This window comes from Amblyomma mixtum, chromosome 6 (assembly GCF_055824585.1).
Source record: "Amblyomma mixtum isolate Tamu chromosome 6, ASM5582458v1, whole genome shotgun sequence".
Classification (NCBI taxonomy): domain Eukaryota; kingdom Metazoa; phylum Arthropoda; class Arachnida; order Ixodida; family Ixodidae; genus Amblyomma; species Amblyomma mixtum.
Genome location: NC_143017.1, coordinates 115,592,522 through 115,616,876, shown reverse-complemented (window position 1 = coordinate 115,616,876; position 24,355 = coordinate 115,592,522). Strand labels below are relative to the sequence as shown.

At 47.5% G+C, this 24,355-nt stretch overlaps 2 protein-coding genes across 3 annotated transcripts in view; both read right to left on the bottom strand.

Annotated features, from left to right (window-relative positions):
* The window catches only part of LOC149340136 (synaptic vesicle glycoprotein 2C-like), a 188,418-nt gene that overhangs the window by 122,452 nt on the left and 41,611 nt on the right, over positions 1–24,355 (bottom strand). The gene's annotated exons all lie outside the window — the stretch shown is intronic.
* LOC149340137 (uncharacterized) lies at positions 20,932–22,288 on the bottom strand. Its single transcript, XM_089551058.1, has one exon. The coding sequence runs from the start codon at positions 22,216–22,218 to the stop codon at positions 20,932–20,934; it is 1,287 nt and encodes a 428-aa protein (XP_089407184.1). The 5' UTR covers positions 22,219–22,288.

The window sequence follows — 24,355 nt, the reverse complement described above, 5'->3', positions numbered from 1 at the left end:
GTCGCCGTCTCCCGGAGCACGTCTGTAGGCTCTGCAGACGCTCCCCGTCTACGCCATCCAATGTACTGAACTTTATTTTTGCGTGGAAACGGGCACGAGAGAAATGACCAGCGAAACTCATAAAGCGGACGTGCGCTGCTGTCGCCGAGACTTTTTCCTTCGCGCAAAGACCGTCGGCCGTGAAGCGCAATGACTTTCACCCAAAGTGTCGGCGCGTTTGTCGTGGGGCGCTTGCGGATAAGCGCGATAAAGCGAAAGGAAAGCAAGAGCGTCAGAGTTAACTTCTAGCTGTCTCCAGAAGAACGAGCAACGAAGGGCGAGGCTATAGAGCTCAAAAAGCAAACAAGCCACCGGTATCCTCTTATAATGAATAGACAAAAGACAAAGACAATAGAGTCTATAAGAAGTCTGTTGAATGTCTATAGACACAAGGCTACTAAAAGTTTATAGCCATGAACTAATAGATCGTCTATATACTATCTATGACATTTGAATTGCCTATAGACTGTTCTCTAGGATATGTCTATGGAGAGTCTATAGACTTTATAGACAGAAGTCTATAGACCGTTCATAGACTGTCTTTAGACTGTCTAAAATTTTGTAAGGGTCGGCCCGCAATACACTGCAAACATGATTTACCCTATAAAGTATTAAAAAGGAGTAAGCTGTATTCTAGCTCATTCCCTTTTAAGGGAAGGGCATGGTTCACAAGTGCCGGGGTACGTCTCGATTACTAAGTATACGGAATGCTTGCTGTTGGCAATAAAGGCATATTCCCACCTGAGATAATCGTACTTTGACGCAGTTAGCAATGGAAGGAGACTTTTAAACGGAACACCGGAGGATTTGAGGTTACAATTTATGCGAGCTTGAAACCTCGACGTAAATCTTGGTAACTGCAATAATTTAGCCCGCTTTGAAGAGGGAATGTGTTTCCTTTGCCAGCCGTAAGTATTTCGCATTTTTAATGACGGAAATCTACCCCAGGGATTGGGAAACATAATCTACCCCTATTACAGAGCACACTAATGGGCCGTTTAATCCATTTTCACTCTCTTCAATGGTAATTCGTGTCTCGAGTGTAAGGCACTGGTAAGGAAAACCGAAGTAGCACGAAGAAGTCGCCACAGGTTTGAAATTACTCGTAGAGACAGGGCCCATATCATAGGCAAGTATAGCGATATATGCAGCGTACACTGAGGTGTACACCAGGGAACGAAGCGCGTGGCACTCCCACCTTCCATGTTCACGTTGCTTGTGAGAACGCAAAACATTCTTTTGCTTTCGTAACACGAAGATCTGCAGCGTTTAAACAAATTCAGTCAAAATCCGTGCGGATACGGTTCAAGACGTTAGGGCTCCGGATGGGATTAGAATCAAACGAGGCTTAAGTAATTTCTTTTATTTCCGCAGTTATTGTAGTGACAAGCTTGTGATGTGCTTCAGCTCTTTTTTTTTTTTTCTGCGGATCTTACGTGGGTAAACGGGGCGCTTGAGTTTACCATCCTTTGCACCTTCTTTATTTGCTTCCAGATTTCTTTTTTTTTTTGGTTTATCGGGGTTTAACGTCACAGAGTAACTTACGCTATGGGGGACGCCGTAGTGAAGGGCTCAGGAAATTTCGACCACCTGGGGTTCTTTAACGTGCACTGACATCGCACAGTACACGGGGCTCTAGAATTTTGCCTCCATCGAAATTCGACCGCCGCGGCCGGGATCGGCTTCCGGATTTCTTGTGTTCATATATCAATATGCGTGAAGTGAAAATGTGCCTGACTGTTCCAAATTGAGTATTTACTGCCACGTATTAGCCATTTGTGTAAAGAACAGCTTTGCCAAACAACTTTTCCATTCATAGTGCCCCCATTTCAGTCTTTTTAGTCATTAGCCGAACCCTGTTCTTTCTTTTTTCATTATACATTGTCCACTGTAGTACGCAAATTTATAAAACCTCCAGAGCTGGCCTTTGGCTGATGCCATAGCGCTATCACAGTATTTGTATGATGGAAAATGAACTCGCTAAAATATAATCAAATAAACCAACAACAAAACTCTGTTTACCTTCTAGCTACTTACCTAGCTAAACGAAAGGAAAATTCAAACCTAATTAAGGCGATTGGATGGAATCACAGTTAACACGAAATAACCTTACTGACCGTCGTGGAGCATTGGCGGAAAGCTGTAAGCTGGGACCAGACTGGCTAATGATTGATAATCATTTCCTCCTTTAAAAAATTAATGCGCCACAACGGTTCCTTTCTTCTTTGTTCCAGAGCTGAAGTGCTCCGAACTTCTCAGTTTATCAATTAGTCAAGCCTAACTACACCGTCACAGGCTGGCTTCACTGTTCCATGTGTTTTGACCATGAATGGCAGAGCTCAATAAGCGCCACGGTACCCTTTCTATCTGATTACTTTTTGTAAGAGCTATAGAATGAGCACGCTGAGCCATGGTGCTCAGCGCAGTCATTATTTACGAAACGGCCAACCGAGTAAAAGTTCACACTTATAATTAGGTAAGTGTCCTGGGGTGCCGTATATCGTCCTTGGGCCCATACGCCAGAGCCTCTAGTTTATTCAGTGAACTCTATTTGTTGTTCTACTAATCTGTCCTAGTTGCGTGCAGATGTTTGTTGAAATGATTATTTTTATCTGTACTGCATAATTTTATCTGAGAAACTAAACAAAAGTGCTGCAGGGCGCATCTTTTGTGGCGTGTTGTCAAGAGGGATAAGGTTTAACTTTTCCTTAGCCCCCCGAAATGTTTAAATAAGCTTTCAGAAAAATATTGCAATAAATTTTTACGCTACTTCACTAGAAAAGCTGAGAAACCCGAGGTATGTAGGAAGCCTCAAACTTTGACGGAGCGAGAGATGAGGAGGCCTTGTGCATCTTCTTCGCGAACGCGCGGAACGATACCATAACGACTTATGAATTGAACAAATTTCACAATTTTGCTTTTTTCGGTGCGTTTTTAGTTTCTTGAATCAGTTTTTGCTTTTAGAAAGTGTGTTAATAGCGTATACCAAGAACATCGCACATGTGGCGCTTCTTTTCAGTCGAAAAATACAACAGAGCCCGTCCAAAAATACGGTAAAAAAATTATCGTCCAGTTGTTGCAACAAACTTTTCTGTAGTATGGGGAAGATTTATGGTGTCACGACAGAACTGGCGCTGTCGTTACGACAGCGGATACTACAAGAATTTGTTTTCAAGCCCCAAAAATAGTGCATGAAAATTTATGTTGACAACATAAAATTTGCTCTGTGTCTTCCGACATGGTTGGGAATTAGCGACTCTGGTAGCGTACTGCAGTACACGTATTTGGACAGCAACCGTTAGCCATAATAATGACTATTGCCTATGCAAAAATAAATAACCAGTGGCGATACTCAGGCTATTTCTATTACCCGTTACATACCACACTTTCTAGTCGGGTCATCAAAGCGCCTTTGTATAGTCTGTTCGACAACAACCAAAGACGCTGGATCCAATAAAATTTAGAGAAGGTACAAAAAACGATTTCTAATATATGTACCTATGTATTATGCATAAGCAAAACTTTACGAGAAAATCAAAATGCCCGGGGGACTAGATAAGACTAGACGCTTAATAAGTCTCATAAGCCGAATCACGCACACCCACAAGAAGGTCAAATGTCATATGGGCCCGGCGCACGCGAGTTTCTCTGAAAAAAGCGAAGAAAAAGTTTAATCTCAGTTTACAGCCCTCCAAGGAAGCAGCGTGAGCGAGGGAGGTCTGCAGCGAAGAAAGGTGAAGACGCAGAGACGCAGAAGCAACGCACAAGCTCCGAGAGCGCCAGCCTAACGACCGCTGAGTGTATGCTTACACGCGCACGCACGCACAAACACGCAAGCGCACACTGTCGGCAGATTGTCTCACCACACACCCTCTCCCCCGGGTGGTTATACGAGTGCGTTGCCTGGACGCACTCTCGACAGGGAATAATTGTGCCCACCCCCCGCTGGAAGCGAGCAAGGTCGTCTTGCTGTCCCTAATCTCGGCGCTCGTGTCGGCAGCAGCGAACGTTAAAAGGAGCAAGCCAGAACAAAAAGCCCCCGGCGTAGAGGGTGAGCATGGCAACGTTGGGGAGCTTTGGGCCAGGAGCGGCGAATTTCAGCCCAGCCGCTACCCCACCGCGCTAACAGCCCTTTCGGCGACACGCGGCAACTTTGGCTTTGTCTCCGCTTTGCGCGTCGGTTGGTGCGACGTGAGTTCTATCACTACCGTTTTTCTTTTATCTCTTTCTATTCCTTTCTTCTTCTTTTTCTTCTTTCGATGCGCATGTCCTTGTTCTTTTTTTTTTGTTCCAGTAAGTACAGCCTCAGGGGAACTGGTTTCATCACACACAAGAACTACGCTTGTGGCATGAATAAAAGGGGAAAATGAGGGTATCTCAAGCTATTCGCTGTCGAAGGGTCTCATGAGATTTCTACGTACCTAATTAGTTTATATCATTAAAAACGTGGCTGCCGCCCTACTTAGTTTCAGGAAAAGGCCAAAAAAAAAAATGCCTCGCCGCAGGCTAATACAATGCAGAGGCTGTTTGAAATATTGCTAGAAAAACGTTCTTTACCTTACGGGTCAGGCAACAACACGCCGAGTGAACTACGGCCTTTCATGTTGGAATAACTTAATGCTAATAAGGCGTCGCATTTTTGGCACAAAGGACATGCGATGTGAGACTGAATATAAATGGGTAAAATAACGTGAAGTTGTGCGTTGGGCTGTAGGAGTTGCCAACCGAACACTTCGCATTTAAAGTAACTCGTCACCCATGCCTCAGTGCGCAGTGAATAAGTTATGCTGAAAGAGTGAAAAATTAGAAATTTTTAAGAGATGGGGGCGGAAGGGAGTGCGCAGTCGATTATTCAAACATGAGAAACAAGCGTTGTTCTGGCCTTCAAGCGCAGCTGTCAAGCTGTACAATTATTCTATTCACGCGATGGAACGAAAGAAACGCGGAAGAGCTAACACAACCCTCGACTTCCAGTGGAAAACGATTGAAGCGAAAAATAGAAAGAATCTCATTGTTAACGGCTATTGCAATATTTCAGGCACAGGTAGAGCTTCAAATTTTGATTAATGTGATGCAGGAATAAATGGGAATGCAAGGTTCAGCTGCCGAGCCTGAAGTCTGGCATCGCTACTGAGGCGGAAGTAGCTTTGTGAAATGCATCGACTACTGCACACGCAGTTAGGATAGGTATCTCGTGCACTGGCAAACCAGAGTGCATTCTGAATGAGCCCAACTAAACCGCTTGGTTAGAGGCACTCAACAGTTGCATCGTGCTTATAATTTTTTAAGAGTACAGACTGTTAGATCTTGTGCATCATCTTTTTCAGTCGATACATTTTAGGATGGAACCAGCCTGACAACACAGCGCTGGTAGTAAGAGGAAAATAATTTTACTTGACGCACAGAACATAAACAAGACAAAGCGCTCTAGAAGCACGATCAAGGACAACTTCAACAGAGCGAGGAAGAGGCGCATAATTTACCTCATTGTTGTGAAGTAACTTCTTTAAACAATAGTGCACCAAATGAAAGCAAACAACCGAGTAAGTATGTTGCTCGGCTCGATACACATTGCCTTTAAAGAACGTCGAGGAAAAGGTGGACAGTAACGAGCAAAACCCGATCTTGTCGAGTCTTTTTCAGCGTTTTTTGGCGCGATTCCTAGAATGGACTGTGCAACAGGGCTATGTTCAGCGTATTAAAAAGTCACGCATGATCAATGCGCTTCATGCGGCAGAACGTGCGTTAAAATCGGTGTTCCTCCCTAATGGTGCCGGGTGTCATGATCCAGTAAATCATTAACGTGGGCGATAAGCCGTACCCCCTCTCTCCACTCGACCAATCCAGTCCAGCAATCATAGTGGTTACGTTGAGGGGTGGGAAGAGGGGCTCCTCACCCCTCGACCTGCTTGACCACTGCGGTTTCCCTCTTTCCATCCGTCGCCTCCTTCTGAATCGTCCTCTCTCTCTCTCCGCACTTCATTCCCGGTGCTTTCTCCCTCTTCCTTCATAAATCCTGCCCCCCCCCCCCCCTCCCCTTCCAACGTATCACCTTTTCTCTCTCTCTACTTCGCCTCCTCTCTCTCGAGGCTTCACACAACGGAGGCTTTTTCCGCTAATGGAGTTTTAATGCGAAGGCATTAAAGACACGCGTGTAATAACGGCAAAGAACGCTCACCAGAAAAAACCGCAAATAAATACGGGCACCACTCGAACGGCAGGGAGAACAGAGCAGGAGAACTGCTGCCGCCTATACGCGTTTATTAGTTCACAGGGGAGGCGTGTGCTCGCCGAGACCAAAGAAAGAACTGAAATAGAATACTTAGTCGTTCGACGAAATCAAAAGCATTCAAGTGCTTACCTCCAAAACACAAAAAGAGATGTCCACCAATCAATGGTCGCATGAAGCATATATATATATATATATATATATATATATGCTATATATATATATATATATGCTTGCATATATATATATATATATATATATATATATGCAAGGAAAAGCGGCCGACCGTGAGCAAAATTTATGCAACCTTGGTGCTCCCTCGAGCTCCAAATCGCCGCACAGGTGGTCGTAACCGGCGTTTCGTGGAGCGGTGCAACCGGGAGGCCTGCAGGTTCAACGACCTCCTGCGCAAGTACTGCTGTCGCACGAGCGGGGTCTTCTATATCGACCATGGGCTCCAATGGATTCCGACCGGCCGGGTTCTTGCTGCGGACGGCCTTCATCCGAGTTTTGAAGGCGTCGCCCTAATTGCGGGCCATCTGCAGCACATAATCCTACGAGACTCGGCACGGAGCCAGGCACGGTGGCTGGACCACGCTTCGTGCGAACCATCGAGCAATACGACGCCAAGATGCCCGACTCCGGACGTTCCCCCTCCGCCGCCGCCAGAAGCGGAGCGCCGCTACGACCTGCGTAGCAGGTCATACTCGGACGTTACCCGCCAGGGTGCTGCAAATTGACGCCATTGTGTGCTCCCAGGTGAACTTTCCAGCTCTAAACTTTCTAGAACGTTTTTAAAGGGTCGCAAAATTGTTGAAAAAAGAATAAGATATCAGCACCACGTTAGCACTTTAACTTCTTACAAGAGACATAATGTTGTACCAAAGGGTTTAAGGATATATGTGAAACCAGCCGTGTCAGAACTGTCACCAAGCCACGTGGCAAAATGGAGGGAGATTTTGAATGACGCATCTATTGGGCTTTTGACTGTCGTGATTGAACATGATGAATCTTGCCTTAATCGTTTGCTGCGACAAGAAAAAGAATTTTTTGAATGTAATTTTCTGACAGACAACGAGCTGCGCACTTTGGAAGACTTCAAAGCCGAAAAAAGTGGCCTATTATTTGCCAAAAAACAAAACAAACTCAGCCGCGACGGTATTGCTGTTCCTACCGAGAGTCGAGAAATAATAAAAATAGCCGAAGATCCTGCTAACAGTGAACATAGTTCTGATGGTGAACAAGCATGGAAAGGTGTCTCTATAATCAATCTATCAGATTCAGACCTATCCAACGAAGAGCGGAGCATCCTATCGAAAGGCCTGAGCTTTTGCCCCGCCAGCGGAAACTTAAATGAGCTCCAGTTTTACAAAGACTTAGATAATTTTGCCCGTCGCCTTAGGCTCTTAGAGTACTATGATAATAAGTCTCAAAACAAAGACGCTGGGCTATCTCTTCCATCAACTATGCACTGGACTCCACCTCCACAGCGCGAAAAATGTCTGGATCTCTACATAAAGGCCGTGCACAGTGATATACTGTCCGAATATAAAAGGCGCTCATATTGCCGAAAAAATCTTTCACACAAGGAACAAATTGCCTTGAAGTCTCTCGCCACACGGTCCGACATAATTATAAAGCCCGCAGATAAAGGTGGTGCAATTGTCGTCATGAATACCAAAGACTACAAGAATGAGGCAGAGCGGCAGCTGAGCAACAAATCTTTTTACAAACCTGTAGCTTCCGACCCAACTTAAGATTTCAAACATCTGGTCCAAACCACTCTAGAAGACCTCGTAAAGGAGAACAAAATAACTGATAAAATCGCCAAGTCTTTGCTTCCGTTGTCTCCCATCCCCGGTAGGTTCTACCTTCTGCCAAAAATACATAAGGAAAATAACCCAGGACGACCAATTATTTCCGGAATAGGAACCGCGTCAGAAAAAATTTCCAGTTTTGTCGACAGCTTAATCAGAGACATACCACCAACTTTTCCTTCGTTTGTCAAAGACACAACTCATTTTCTTTCTGACATAATTGATCTGTTCATTCCAGAAAACAGCATACTCGTTACCCTCGATGTCGCGTCCCTATACACCAACATACCCCACTCGGATGGCATCAGGGCGGTCGCTAAAGCTTACAGAGGTTCAGAGCTGGAAAGACCAGTGGATGGCACGACCCTCGAAACACTTCTGCATTTGGTTTTGGAAATGAATAACTTTGAATTTGATGGCGACCACTATGTGCAAATTAGTGGCACATCAATGGGGACAAAAGTAGGTCCTAATTATGCCAATATATTTATGGGCATTCTGGAAACTGAATACCTGGAGAGCTGTCTCTTCAGACCCCTTTTTTATAGGAGGTTTATAGATGACATATTTCTTATATGGTGCCATGGTGAAGAAGAGCTACTCAAATTCATCGCTAACTTTAATAATGCTCACAAAAGCATCTCTTTTTCCCACACCTACTCAACCACTACGATCAGCTTTCTGGATGTCAAACTTCAGATCTCGCAAAACAAGCTTGTCACCTCCGTGTTTAGGAAGCCAACGGACAGGCACCAATACTTGCATTTTAAAAGTAGTCACGTAAATCATTGCAAGAAAGGAATACCATATAGCCAGGCTCTCAGATTTAAACGCATTTGCTCCCGTGAAGAGGACTTCGCTTCTAACTGTGAGAAACTCCGCAAGGATTTGGTCCGACAGCGCTACCCGAAGCCTATCATCGACGATGCCTTGGAAAAAGCTGCAGTACAAGACCGCCGTACAATGCTAAATAACACCAAGACTGCGCAGACGAACTACAAAACTAATCTGATATTAACATACTCTCCAACAGCACCGAATGTTAACGCTATTCTCAGAAAGCATCACAACATTCTCCTTCAGAGCGACAAAATGAAGCGCTTGCTTCCCGAACCACCCCGTGTCGTATATCGGAGGGCAAGGAATATCAAAGATGCCGTAACCTCCTCGAAACTAGACAACGGTGAAGTCTCAGGGTGCACACCTTGCAATAAACCGCGCTGTAAACTTTGTCCAATGATGAATAAGGTCACAGAAGCTCGCAGCACAGCGTCGTCTTTCTCATTCAAAATTCGAGGAGATTTCAACTGTGACACCAGCAACGTAGTCTACCTCCTCGAGTGCGGTGTGTGCCGTGCTCAGTATATCGGGCAAACTGAAACTCCTTTCCGATTGAGAATAAATAACCACAGAGCACACATAAGATCACTGCCAGATCTGCCTCTTTCAAGACACGTAACGACAAAAGGCCATTCATTTGGAAACTTCAAAGCCACCATACTCCAATCTGGCTTCCAGACACATTACGACAGGGAAGCCTGTGAATCATATCTAATATTTAAATTTAACACCTTGTCGGCTGGAATTAATGAAAGCCCTGGCAAACTCTCCTGCCTTTCTGGCTAAATCTTCCTGCAATGTTTTGTTTGTTTGTTTTTCTTTTCCTTGTGAACTCTTTTGCATCGAAAATATTGTTTCTTAAATCTACTATGATGACAGTTGCATAACGATTTGTTATGTATTTAACACTTTCATTTCTAGTCGAGGTACTGACATTATTTTTGTTGTGGTTAAGCACGAATTCTGTGACGCTCTCTCTCATGTGTATTCACCGCATTATTATCATTTTGTTGGTGCTGATCACGGCGTTTGGGTAAACTTTGTTTCTTGGGACAATTTTTCACACTCTTGAACTCTATTATAATTTTGGGCGCCTGTATTATCTCGCGTGCCATTTGTATTTATTCTAATACTGTTGTTGTGTTATTCCTAAGCGGTGTTTCATGTAATGAAATTTGCCTTTTTGGTACACTTTCTAACACTCTGGCGCTGCCTATAACTTAATTTGTGGGCTTTGACGCATTTCCCCACATATCCTCTGCTAAAGAATGCTACAAAAGTGACACAATTTTGTGTATTTTCTGTGTATTCATGTCGCCTCTGCGTGTGTGTGTTTTTGTTCCTTTCGGCCATCGCAGTGCCATTTTCTGTCTTTATACTTTTTTTTCCACTCCTGTAAAGAAGGAGCCTATCCATGTGGTTCTCACGTGCGACCCTCATGTGGTTTTGTTTCCTTCGGCCATCGCAGAGCCATTTTTTGTCTTTACTTATTCCTTTTTTTCTACTCCTGTAAAGAAGGAGCTTTCCATATGGTCTTCATATGCAACCTCATCTGGTTTTGGGGGTCCGCGTGCCACCCGTGGAGACACTTAGCTCAACCGCAACCTGTGCGTTCTCGTGCTTTTCTGGAGTCGCGCGGGGCCACACAGAGGTGGCTAGAGGCGACACTTACGCACACAATTGGCAGGCACTTGCCTTCTTTTGTTAACCACCCCTACGCTCTTTTTTTTTTTTTGTTAACTAGTCGCGTGCCCGCCCAGGCCCACCACCCTCTTTCACCTCTTTCACGGCGGCGCCTTTGCTGGCGCACCTTGGCGTTTGGGTTTCGTGTCTTGGCTGTCTTCCTCTTTCCCCTTTTGATTTTTTCTCATTTTTCTTTTTCAAGCCCTGTGTGTGCCATGTTCACTGCTATAAGAAGACCCTTCCATGCACTGTATGATCATTCTTGAAAAAGACCAGTCCCTGGTCGAAACGTTGAATAAATCTGTTAAGTTTTTCAATGTGACTTCCCCAACTTATTATATTTTTAATCAGTTGCCTTGAAGATTTTGTTATCCCTTATATATATATATATATATATATATATATATATATATATATATATATATATATATATATATATATATATATATATATATATATATATATATATATATATATATATATATATAGTCAATCTCAATATTCCAGAACACAGGCGCGTGTTTTAAGTCCACAGCAGTTGATGAGCATAGATGTTAAAAAAAAACACACACACACAGCTTCGGCAGCGCTGATATTACGCGCCAGAGAAAACTCAATGCGTTAGCTAAGATTTCGCTGGTTATTTTTTTTTTTCGGCGCGTATAGGCTGGAGGGTGCGAACAAGTGTGAAAAGAATGAACGGCTCTACTCATTGGGCTATTTGCTCCGTCTCATCTTGCACCGCCTTTCCTGTGACTGCAGCTTTCTCTTGGTGTGTCGCTTCGGTAAAAGGAAGCCTGGGTCTTTAAGTAAGAGTTCACTGCTGTTATTTTTCAGCTTTCGCATTCTTTGGTGTACTTACAACACTTCCTGCCCTATCGAGAACCGTGTTTAATAACTGCGAAAGAAAAATTAAAAGGGGAAGAAGGTAAGGAATCCAAGCTACACGTGCCAATATTGTCTCTCTTGTAACCTACTTTAAAATAATGGAGCGAAGAATCACCAACCCTAACTGCCTTTCAGTGTTCGGTCCCGAAGAGCAGCGCGTACATTTTTCAGTGTTAGTAAAGAAAGGAACTCGCCTTCGGAGAAAATGATTGCATTTTTCATTCCCATCAAATCTCATTATCTACAACGTTTTTCTTTTTCTTTTTATACTATAACGTCACGCTGATTTTTAGCCTTTTAAAAAATTGTAGAATGCCCCTTTCGACCGCCACAATCAGCGTCATATTTGGTTTGGTTTGGTTTGGTTTATGGAGTTTAACGTCCCAAAGCGACTAAGGCTATGAGAGACGCCGTAGTGGAGGGCTCCGGAAATTTCAGCGTCATATTTCGCGAGGCTAGTCTAACGGCTGTGTTCATTAGTGCTAACCAAAATTACTAAAAAACGACAAAGAATTCCGGCGTCGTGCTGATAGATACGCAGAAGAGGTCAATACAGCCGAAATAAGGCTGTATAAATGCCATTAAAGTTCAGATGTCATAAAGTCACGGACATGTTGCAGTACATGCCACACTTGGAGCATATTCCACTGCACTATACAAAACGGGCATTACTGGTCAAACCTGAATCCCATTTCGGAATGCATTATCTAGTTTGTCTTCCCTCACAACGCTGTATTTGCTTAAAGAAATTTTGTGAGGGGCTTTTCTAAGCACATTTATTACTTAAAGAATAAGATGCGGTATAATTTATGTGGCCCGCTATGGTGTCGACAAGGAATGTCTATTGTTCTTGCAATTTTTTTGTCAGAACATCGGTTGGAAGCGGTTCCATTGCCCTTATACGGTATGCATGAGCCATTACCTTTTAGAAAGCTCAAGTACCCTATATTACATTATCATATGCGATTATCCTAATCCGCCTTAATACACAGTACTAATTCCCACTCATCTACCTCAATCCATTTTTTGGGCTGGGCGGAAAAAATGGATTGACCGAAATGAATTCCCCAAAAAATGGACCCCGGACCAAGGATGCGGACCAAGAAGAAGCCGGCACTCACTATCTGCGCCAGTCATCCCCTATATTTGATTAATACAGATTTGCTCTTTCTCTCTCTCTCTCTCTCTCACTCCAACATTCTAACCCGATAGCGCTATGGCTCTGGTTCTGCAATAAATCGAGTGTGATCGTCGGCGGCGTTGAGTGAAAAATCCACAGAGAAGCAACTTATGTTAACTACCTATGTCCCGTGACCTTGTGACATCATTACAGTCTGCCCACCGGATTGCCAGCAAACTTACCAGCATGGCAGACGACAATTTAATTAACGATTGGTTGCGAGAAGTTGCTCGGGAAGAGCAACCTTGGTCGCACAAGCCCCAGATGCGTTGAGTTAGCAAATAGAGACTGAAACTTCAGTTATAATCTTCATAACTGCTAGAGCGTTGCAGGTTTCGAAGAGGGAATTTGTTACCGTTGCCAACCCTAAGTACTCCGTATATTTAGTGGTGGAAATCTAACCCAGGGCTTCGGCAGCATACCCTTCCCCTAAAAGGAAGTGCGCTGGAAGACACCTTACTTCATTTCTACTCCTATAAAGGCTGATTAATGCTTAGAGTGCAGTTGGCAATGACATTGAATGTGGCATCGGTGGGCAGCAAAGGTTGTCAAGTTGCGATGACGTCACAAGATCAAATGGCCTTCCTCAACGAATATGGGAAATTTCTGGCAGGGAGGCCGGGAATATTTTGCGAGACGACAACCTTAATGCTATCGCATTATAAAAAAAATTGTGGGAATATCTGGAGCAATTATATTTCACCATCACAAGGGCCGCATCATGAATCTTATGGAGTGAAGCAGAACACATACGCGCCATGCCCCATCTTAGGTTCTTCCTTTCATGTTTGTCTCGTTTCGCGCTGTAGGCTTCGTCATGCCACCGAACCCGCTAGCTCGACAAAACATTTTAATATTTCAGCAAAACTTCCGCTTGGGTTAGCCGGAGGCAGCAAACAAGGGCCGACCGTTGTGTCTCATATGCCTATCTTTCTTGCTCGCGTTAAGCATTTTTAAAGCTAGTTAACTTCCTTCCTTCCTTTCCTTCGTTCCTTCTTTCCTTCATTCCTTCTTTCCTTCATTCCTTCGTTCCTTCCTTCGTTCCTTCCTTCCTTCCTTCCTTCCTTCATTCATTCATCCCTTCATTCATTCATTCATTCCTTCCTTCATTCCTTCCTTCTGTAGCAGGAATTCGTCGTTCTGTAGGAGAGAACGACGAATTCAACAGTATATAAGGAACCGTAAATGATGACCCTGGCTGTGCAGGCGGCTAAAGGCGAGATGCGCTGTGCATTAGCTGTATGAAGCGAAAATCCGGATAACGGCGTCGTCACTTCGCGAAGTTTTCGGCACAGTTTCTCATTCATCACAGAAACAGCAGCGCCAGTATCAACAAGCGCCAAGGCGCTGTGGCCCTCCACAGAAACGTCGAGCACATTCGCTGGGGACAAACGAGGCCTTGAACTTGTCGCCGAATACGCAGTTCTTGCCTCGGGAACTGCGGCAACTAGTTTTCCTGGCGAATAGGGGAATGAGGACGCAGTGGCGAAACAGAACGGCGCCGCGGGGATGGCGAACGGCGGCGAGAATACGGGCGGCGATCGGAGACATCAAGCTGTTCGGCAGCCGACGGACGTGGCGGGGGCTGTGGTGCCGCGTAGACGTAGGTTCTGGCGTCATCCACGGGTGGTGGCACACGGCGTCGGCACAGGCGCTCAACGTGGCCAGGGACACCACATGCATAGCAAATAGGACGGTTGTCACGGGTGCGCCAAGGGTTGACACGAGCAGGAGGTGGTCGGGTTGGAAAGGCAGGCGGCGGCGTCGGAGGATAATACGGGACAAACGGCTCGGCTCTTGGTTTTCGGACGGCGTCGGCGTATGTGAGCGGCGCTGCAGCGGGAACCGGCGGACGAACAGGTGGTAGCGCTTCGGTCACTTGCTCGCGAATCACCGTTTGTAGGGTCGGATCCAGGTTGGAGGGAGGCCCCTGCACGCCGTGAAGAAGTGACAGCTGTCGAGCCACCTCCTCACGTACAAAGTCTTTTATCTGGTCAAGCAGCGAGCTGTGGGAGGTTGTCACGGCCAGGCTGGAAAACGAGTCAGGCTGCACGGAAGGTGGTAGCACCAGAATGCGCTGCTTGCGGAGCTCATCGTAGCTCTGACACAGGTTGAACACTTCGGCAACGGTGGTAGGGTTCCGGGCGATAAGCATCTGAAATGCTTCCGTTTCGATTCCTTTCAGGACATGCTTAATCCGGTCCGCCTCGGTCATAGACGAGTCCACCCTTGAACAGAGGTTGATGACATCCTCGATATAACTCGTGAACGATTCTCCGTGTAGCTGGGCTCTCACTCGCAGGCGCTGTTCAGCGCGCAGCTTGCGTACTGCAGGGCGCCCAAAGATGTCAGAAAAGGCTCTTTTGAAGGCAGACCAGGTGGTAAAGTCTGATTCATGGTTCCTGTGCCATAGGCTGGCCACGTCCGAGAGGTAAAACACCACGTTGTTCAATTTCATGGCGTCGTCCCACCGGTTGTGGCCGCTTACCCGCTCGTAGGAGGCTAGCCAATCCTCCACGTCGTGATCATCGGACCCGGTAAAAATGGCTGGGTCCCGCTGTCGGAGAGCGCCAGGGCAAACGACGGGCGTAGGCGAAAGTGAAGATGACTAGCTTGCGTCGGTGGACATGGCTGGAGCGATCGTTCTGCTGCGAAGCTCCAGGACGTTGGCCAAAGGCTGTACCCCGCACCTCCACCAAATTGTAGCAGGATTTCCGGGGAAAGGAACTTAGCGACAGATAGCCAAAATGCCGGTCCGAGAGCTTCGGTCATCCAGCCAGCGATCTCGCGCCACGCGCTAGCGGAGCGGCGGCCGCCGCTGCTCATCTTCCTCTTTACACTTCCTTCATTCCTTCCTTCATTCCTTCCTTCATTCCTTCGTTCATTCCTTCCTTCATTCCTTCCTTCATTCCTTCCTTCCTTCCTTTCTTTTTTCTTTCATTCTTTCCTTCTTTCTTTCTTTGTTCCTTCCTTCCTTTATTTCTTCCTTTCTTTTCTTTCTTCTTTCCTCCTTTCTTCTTTCCTTCTTTCTTTATTTTTCGCTCTTTTTTCCTTTCCCTCCTTCCTTTCTTTTTCTTTATTTCTTTAACTTTTTCCTTCTTTCTTCCCTTCCTTCTTTTTGTATTTCTTTCTCTCTCTCTGTATTTCTTTCTTTCTATTTCTTGTTTGCTTTCATTCATTCACGACTAGGTTTTTAAGTTTGCCAGCAGGAACTAATCGCATATCTCTCTCTTTCTCCGTGTCTCTCCTCTGCTTTGTCACCAACTTTAAATGTAGCACGTATCGCCTTCATTATATCGACCAACACGACATGCCCAAGGAAGACGAAAGCTATCAAACAAAAGGAAGAAACAAGGACGCTTCCATCAGTGGCTGTTACTTTGATGATACCAGCGCCTAAACATGTACGGCGCAACACTCTTGCATTATTCCGACTGTTTCGGCGCAGCGATAATATAAGCACCTGCATGCGTCGAAAGAGATGGAAACCTCGTCCGCACAACGCGGTGAAATCGGATGACAGAGGAAGAAGAAATAACTGAAAAAAAAAGCAAAAGCAGCGCGGATGTGAAGGAAGCGCTCCATCCAATGGCAGAGCCAAGCAGTTCAGAACGTGGGATTGTGCAGAAGTGTGGGACAAACGGCGACCAGTATTTGCATGCGAAAATGGCGAAACACTCTTCCCTTCACCTTCCCACTTTCGCCTCCTTCTTCCCTTTCTCCCTGGTGCGCATGCAACGAACACGACTCGGCACACGACGGTTCCCACGGCGCTGGTTGGGATCGCTTGGCGTAAAGTTCCTTACCGAAATTGAGTTTCTGACTCCCTGGCCTCGGATTTGTATGCAGCTTCCTTCAACGTTCTTGCTACTGCGAGAAGCGAATGTAATTCGCATCTAGAGTCGGCGAAGATTTGGCGACAGCTGCACCTTACTGGTTGCGAAGCAGAACGGCCTGCTGCGAAGCCGCGCCGTTCCCGGATTTCAGTAGTACGCTGTTCAAGTCGAGAGCTAGTCAAGAGTCGCACGTTCGTAGACGCAACCCGGGTCGTAAGTAGCTCGAGACGTTGCGCTCTCAGTTCTGATGCTTCTTCTTCGGGACTTGTCTTTACCTATTCTTTCTTTGGGTTGTATTGCCAAGGTCCGTTGGTTGCACACTACGCTGTTTTTCTCTGCTCGTTTCATTCAATATGGGGTTTGATTTCAGAGTGGAATACGCAACTAACATAAAGACATTATGCTGCTTGCTGGTTTTTGCTCTGCTGTGACTTCTGTGTCACACAGAATTTTGTGTTGCATCGCATTAGGCCACACACAGGAGCCTTCTTACGAAATGACATTTTGGCATAATCTTAACCAGCTTAGAGCATTTTTTTTGTTTCTATCGAGCTTTGTTCATTTCGCCACTTGTTCCTTGCTTTCACAGTTATTTCGTCATCCTATCGAAATAAATATAGACTCCTATCTTGAAAGATTATAGATATTGTAACGGGGGGTTTAGTACGAGGTACTGGGGCGACGGGAATGGCAACGGCAGCAGTCCGGGATCAGGTCGGCGAAAGGCACACAAGCGTAGCGCTGGCCAAAGACTCTCGAGAGCACTGTCACCTCGTCTTCGTCTTTGCAAAACCATCAGACGCATCTTCTTTAGCCTTACAATCTCCCCGGGGACAAGAGGAGCCATCCTGGCGACTTAGGATGATGGCAAGACGGCGGGGTCGTAGTAGGGCTTGAGGCGCTGGACATGAACGGTCTCCCGTCCTCGGCGGCGGAGATCAGGAGACGGCGTGAGGGGTTCCACGACATAATTAACCGGAGAGGTGCGCTCCAGTACACGGTAGGGACCATGGTACTTTGCCAGAAATTTTGAGGAGAGACCGGGAGTGCCTGAAGGGATCCAGAGCCACACAAGTGCTCCAGAAGAATAGTTCGGTGAGGTTTGGTCTTGGTCGATGCGGGAGCGCTGGCGATACTGGGTGTCAGTCGTGAGTGAGCGGGCGATTTGGCGGCAGGCTTCGGCGTGTTGCGCGGCTTGGGAAACAGGCCGATATTCAGATTCATCAGGGTGGTAAGGGAGAATTGTGTCGATAGTAGCAGAGGGTTGGCGGCCGTAAAGTAGGAAGAAAGGAGAGAAGCCGGTGGTGGACTGAGTAGCGGTATTGTACGCATAATTAACGTACGGAAGAACTAGATCCCAATTCGTGTGATCAGAAGCGACGTACTTGGAGAGCATGTCTCCGAGGGTTCGGTTAAATCGTTCAGTGAGGCCATTGGTCTGCGGATGATAGGCGGTGGTAGTTCGGTGAATCGTGTTGCACTCTCTGAGAAGCGCCTTCACCACCTCTTATAAGAACACGCGGCCTCGGTCACTGAGCAGTTCACGAGGTGCACCGTGACGAAGGATGAATCGGTGCAAAATGAAGGAGGCAACGTCCGTCGCTGTGGCAGCCGGAAGGGCAGCAGTTTCGGCATATCGTGTAAGGTGATCCACCGCTACAATAGCCCAACGGTTGCCGGCTGCAGTGTAGGGAAGCGGACCGTATAAATCAATGCCAACGCGGTCGAATGGGCGTGGAGGGCATGGTAACGGCTGCAGCTCAGCAGAAAAACGACGGGGAGGTGTCTTGCGACGTTGGCAGGGAATGCATGAGCGTACGTACTTCATGATGAAGGTGTACATTCCGCGCCAGTAGTAGCGCAGCCGTATGCGGGTATAGGTCTTGAAAACGCCCGCGTGTCCACTGTGGGGGGCAGCATGGAAATATGCGCATATCTCCGAGCGTAAGTGGCGTGGAATAACGAGCAGCCACTTGCGACCTTCGGAGCTGTAGTTACGGCGATAAAGTAGGTTGTCACGAATCGCAAAATGGGCAGCTTGGCGGCGGAGCGCACGTGACGGGGAAGCAGCCGTCGGGTTGGCGAGAAAGTCGAGTAGGGAAGCGATCCACGGATCCATGCGTTGCGCTGAAGGCATGTCGCTGAGACGAAGCAAGGGCAGAGAAGCGCCGGAGGTGGAAAAGGTGGAAAGGCTGGCGATCTCGGCTGGAAGGGGGCAGCGTGACAGTGCATCGGCGTCTTGATGCTTGCGGCCGGTGCGATACACGACGCGAATATCATATTCTTGCAAGCGAAGGGCCCATCTAGCGAGGCGGCCGGAGGGGTCTTTCAGGTTGCAAAGCCAACAGAGCGCATGGTGGTCGGTCACAACGTCAAAAGGGCGCCCATAGATGTACGGTCGAAACTTCGCGAGGGCCCATACAATCGCCATACACTCCTTTTCAGTTACGGAGTAATTGCGTTCTGCTGGTGTGAGTGTGCGGCTAGCATAAGCAACGACGTATTCGTCAAAGCGAGGTTTTCGTTGGGCGAGGACAGCGCCGAGGCCAACACCGCTGGCGTCCGTGTGCACTTCGGTAGGAGCGGCCGAGTCGAAATGGCGCAGAATGGGCGGCGCCGTGAGGAGACGGCGCAAGGTGTTGTATGCGTCGTCGCACGCTGGAGACCACAGTGATAAATCCGCACTTCCAGACAGCAGTTGAGTCAAAGGCGCAGCAATGGACGCAAAGTTGCGAATAAATCGGCGGAAATACGAGCACAAACCCAGGAAGCTGCGCAGGTCTTTGATGGAGGTGGGTTTGGGAAAGTCAACCACAGCACGAAGTTTCGTTGGGTCGGGACTGACACCCTGCTTAGAGACAACATGACCTAAGATGGTTAATTGACGGGCGGCAAAACGGCATTTTTTTAAGTTCAGCTGCAGGCCGGCGTCAGAGAGGCAGGTCAAGACGTGCTTCAAACGGGAGAGGTGGGTGTCAAAGTCCGGGGAAAAGACCACAATGTCGTCGAGGTAGCAAAGGCATGTCTTCCACTTAAGTCCGCGCAAAATGGTGTCCATCATCCTCTCAAAAGTCGCGGGGGCGTTACAAAGCCCGAAGGGCATCACCGTAAATTCATACAAGCCATCCGGTGTCACAAAGGCGGTTTTGGGGCGATCGGCTTCTTTCATAGGAACTTGCCAGTACCCGGAACGCAAATCGAGGGAGGAAAAGAGTTCGGCCCCTTGCAAACAGTCCAGAGCGTCGTCTATGCGCGGGAGGGGATAGACATCTTTGCGCGTAATCTTATTAAGGCGGCGGTAATCTACACAGAAGCGTATGGAGCCATCCTTCTTTTTGACGAGCACCACAGGCGACGCCCATGGGCTGCTTGAGGGCTGAATGACGCCGCTCTGGAGCATCTTGTCGACTTGGTCTTCAATAACTTGGCGCTCGGCGACAGACACACGATAGGGACGTTGTCGCAGCGGTGCGTGGTCACCTGTGTCGATGGCATGGGTGACAGTGGAAGTTTGGCCCAAGGAACTTTGATGTGAGTCAAATGAGGAGCGAAACTGATCAAGTAAAGTGAGAAGCTGTGCCCTTTGCGCCGCTGGAAGGTTGTCGTCGATGGAGCGAAGGAATGCTTCGGTTGAGGAGGGATCGGGCGCAGCAGTAGGTGGGCTGAGTGCGGCTATGGAGAGGTGCGGCGCGTCGTCCGCCTCTTCGCCGATGAGCAGAGACGCGAATGGCTGTACAGTGCCGAGACATTCACCTAGGCGCAAGGCGTTGGGGAACGAGAATGGGTTAGACACGAACAGTACGGAGAGGCCAGCGGATATAGTCAGTACGGCGTATGGCAGAGGCAGGCACTTGCAGTGCAGAAAGATAGAGGACGGAGTGAAGAGGACAGTGTCGTCGCGAAGAGGGCCGCAAGAAAGGGGCACGAGGACAGAAGAGCAGGGAGGCAGGTCAATGTCTTCGGCAACGAGGGCCTTAACACAGGCACCAGAAGGGGGGGCAGTGTCCAAGACAGCTTCGGGCAGGTGAGAGAACTCGATTTCAGCTCGAGCACAATCGATGATAGCAGCATGGCGCGATAGGAAATCCCAGCCCAGGATAACAGCATGAGAACAGCAGGGCAATACGACGAATTCGACGGCATAGATGGTCCCCTGGATGACAACGCGAGCGGTACACGCTGCTGACGGCTGGATGTTCTGAGCGCTGGCAGTGCGCAGTGAGAGTCCAGCAATTGGCGTCCTTACTTTTCTTAAAGAACTACACAGCTTTGCGTCCATGACGGAAACCGCAGCACCAGTGTCGACAAGCGCCATGACAGAAACGCCGTCGACGGAAATTTCAATGAGGTTAGCGGCTGACGGATGAGGCCTTTCGAAGTTCGTTGTGGACGCAGTTCTCGCCTCAGGAACTGCGACGCCTAGTTTTCCTCCTGGTTAGCGGTGGGGCGACGTCGCATAGGCGAGATAGACCGGCGTCGTGGAGAAGAGGGCCGGCGGCTGGAGAGGGTAGAACGGTCCGGCGAGAAAGTACGACTTTGCGGCGGCGCAGCTGGCACAGAGTACTGACTCGGTGGAGGCCAGTACCCAGGAGCTTGGGGAGGAATTTCCGCGTCCGGGAGACGACGGCGGCAATGCCGAGATACATGACCTGGGAGACCACAAAAGAAGCAAATCGGCCGATTGTCCGTTGTGCGCCAATAATCGCTGACCCTTGGAGTAGGTCGACGGTAAGCCACTGGCCCTCGCAAATGCGCCGGAGGCGCATTATAGATTTGCGGCTGCGGTCTTGTGACGACATCGGCATACGTCACTGGAGCCGCGACAGGAGGCGGTCTCGCGACGGCTTCGGCATATGTGAGCGGAGCCGCCACAGGTTGTGGTCTGGCGACAACGTCAGCGTATGTCAGCGGAACCGTGACAGGTGGTGACGGATGGGCCGGTGGAAGAGCCTCAGCAATTTGTTCTTGAATTGTATGTCGGAGGGCTGGAGCCAGATATGATGGTCGGTCGTGAGCGCTCGGCAGAAAGGAAAGTTGACGTGCCACTTCTTCCCGCACGAAGTCTTTAATCTGCTGGAGCAGCGATGGGTCAGGAGCAGGCGTGAGCCCAGCAAGCGATTCAACCTGCTGTGGCCGCTGGCGTGTCAGAATACTCTGCTTGCGCAACTGCTCAAAGCTTTGACACAGCGTGACAACTTCAGCAACGGTACGCAAGTCGCGCGCTAGAAGCATCTGAAAAGCGTCGTCATCGATGCCTTTCAAGATGTGTTGGATCTTGTCGGCTTCCGACATACGAGCGTTGACCCGCTTGCACAAGTCGACGACATCCTCAATGTAGCTAGTGAAGCTTTCACTAGCCTGCTGAGATCGTTCGCGCAATCGCTGTTCGGCTCGGAGTTGCCTGACAGCCGGCCGAACAAATACTTCGGAAAATTTAGTCTTAAAGGTGGACCAGGTTTGAATATCTGCCTCATGGTTGCGATACCAGAGGTTAGCCACACCGGCGAGGTAAAAGATGACGTTGTTTAGCTTCGTCACATCGTCCCATTTGTTGTATACGCTCACCCGCTCGTACGATGTGAGCCAATCTTCAACATCGTTCTCGTCGGTGCCGCTGAAAATGGTCGGGTCCCGTTGACGAAGGGAGCCGGCACAGATGACAGCCTGGCCCACTTGTACGGCCTGGTGTTGGACGTCCTCAGGCATCTTGCGCGTCGGGAGAGCACGACTACGGAGCTCCAGGGCCGATGTTTTTACCCCGCACCTCCACCAAATGTAACGGGGGTTTAGTACGAGGTACTGGGGCGACGGGAATGGCAACGGCAGCAGTCCGGGATCAGGTCGGCGAAAGGCACACAAGCGTAGCGCTGGCCAAAGACTCTCGAGAGCACTGTCACCTCGTCTTCGTCTTTGCAAAGCCATCAGACGCATCTTCTTTAGCCTTACAATATATTTATAACGGGCAGGCATGTCTCGATCTTTTTTAACGCACTACAAACATAACGTTCAGTCGGAGCACAAGGGATGGGTGTTGACAGCGGAGAGGAGTTTAATCAAGAACCGAAAAAGTCCACTACAAAAACAAAACAAAAAAACAAGCAGGATTCGGCTGTAGATGCTTTGCTTGGCGCGTATTTAGACCCGCTGTCTGTTTGCACTGCGCTGGTGAAAAACATTTATCGTAGCTTCACGTCTCGCTTTTCATTCGTCTTACTCAGCTCTCATTTCCTCATAGCACAGAACAGTGCCTTCTCCAAGGCGCGCTCTGGGCAATCCGGTATTTTTCGGCTGCCACATATTCAATGCGACGCCGTCTACCCTGCCGAACGTCCCCTATGCACCCGTAAAAAGTACAAATGTTCTCGGGTACACTATTCATCCCCTGGCGGCGAGGAAAAAGTACTGAAAGCAAAAGTGAGTAATACTGTCTGATTATCGCAAACAACTGACAAATTTCTTACCTCGATATCAGTGATTTCAACTTTAAAACACCCTCGCTCTACTGAAAGACGACGTTCACTTGCACGTTACATACTGTAGTGAGAACGCTTGAGTTCGTGCTGCTGGAGCCCTTGACCTTTTCGTATTCGGCAAAATATATTTACATGTTGGAATATTCAATTGGCCGAAAATCAATCCCCGCAAAACCAGCAGTGCGTTCAATTTTGTAGAGTTGGTTAATTCGGACAACGCAGAGGATGTGGTTATTCGTTCTAAAATGAGTCGTTAAATGAGTTCACCGACGTCGGACGGGACTTTGGGTGGGAAACCAGGATGTAATAACGTGTCTATGCTTTTAGATAAAAGAAAAGTGCTTTAGCTCACTTCTCATTAGGACCACATTCATCCTGATATAAACGGAAAGGCGATTATGCGCTACGCGATCCCCTGGTCCCAGCATAATCCTTCGTAATCCTCACGACGAACACCACCAGTAGATATTAAAAGGAGCCGAAGTGCGTTTTCCCGTGTTTTACTTTTTTAAGCTCTCATGAAGACTAAAATTTTTCTTTTGAGTGGCGAGAAAAAAGGTCGCAGCTGTGGAGCTAAATTTGCTACCTCTATTAGCTTTATGTCTTGAAGCAGCCACCGCTTAATTGAGCGACGCAGTGTTAGCGCTAAGATGTGGAATAAATTTAGGCTCAACGTAAACGTTATTGAAAAAATCTCACTCCTCATGCTCAACAGAGAACGTGAATTCGTGTCAGAGCGTTCCCTCGTGAACAAGCGCGAGTAGTAATTCATCAATGCAGTGCAATGCAATACCAATTATTAACATTGTTTCCCAGCCCTCTCAGACTGCCTTCACATTCATTTGTTTTTTCTTTTGGTTTAAAAGGGTGAAAATAACGACAATATTTTCGTTACAGCCTATCAGTGCAAAATTAAGCAGGCAAGGATAGGGACATGACGGGCTCGTTGAGACATACAATTCAAAGAGGCAAACAAGAACCGATACCAAGGAACGCCGAGGGGAATGATTACTTTTTTATATTGTCTCGTTTATTAATGGAAAATTGGCAATGTAATCATTCTTGAAATCGTTTGCCATTAATAATTTTCATTTATATTAATCATGTTTAGATGAATTGTTATTCACTTTTTCGCTACGGGTGGAACAATTGGTGGCAGAATGGACGTAATGTTAATCACATCTGCAGCCAACAACACTGCCAACCTATCTCATACTCCTCTTTAAGAAAATCTCAGAAAATCTTTATGAAAATAAACGGCCCGAAAGCGCCGTGGAGTACCTGCGCACAGATATAACATAGTAAGCAGCTCTATATACAGGTCTAGTCCAGTTTCATTTCATCATATTAGCAGCATTGAAAGCCGATAT

Excerpts from the sequence above, each read along its gene's own strand:
- LOC149340137 (XM_089551058.1), bottom strand. The coding sequence starts at position 22,218 with ATGCCTGAGGACGTCCAACACCAGGCCGTACAAGTGGGCCAGGCTGTC.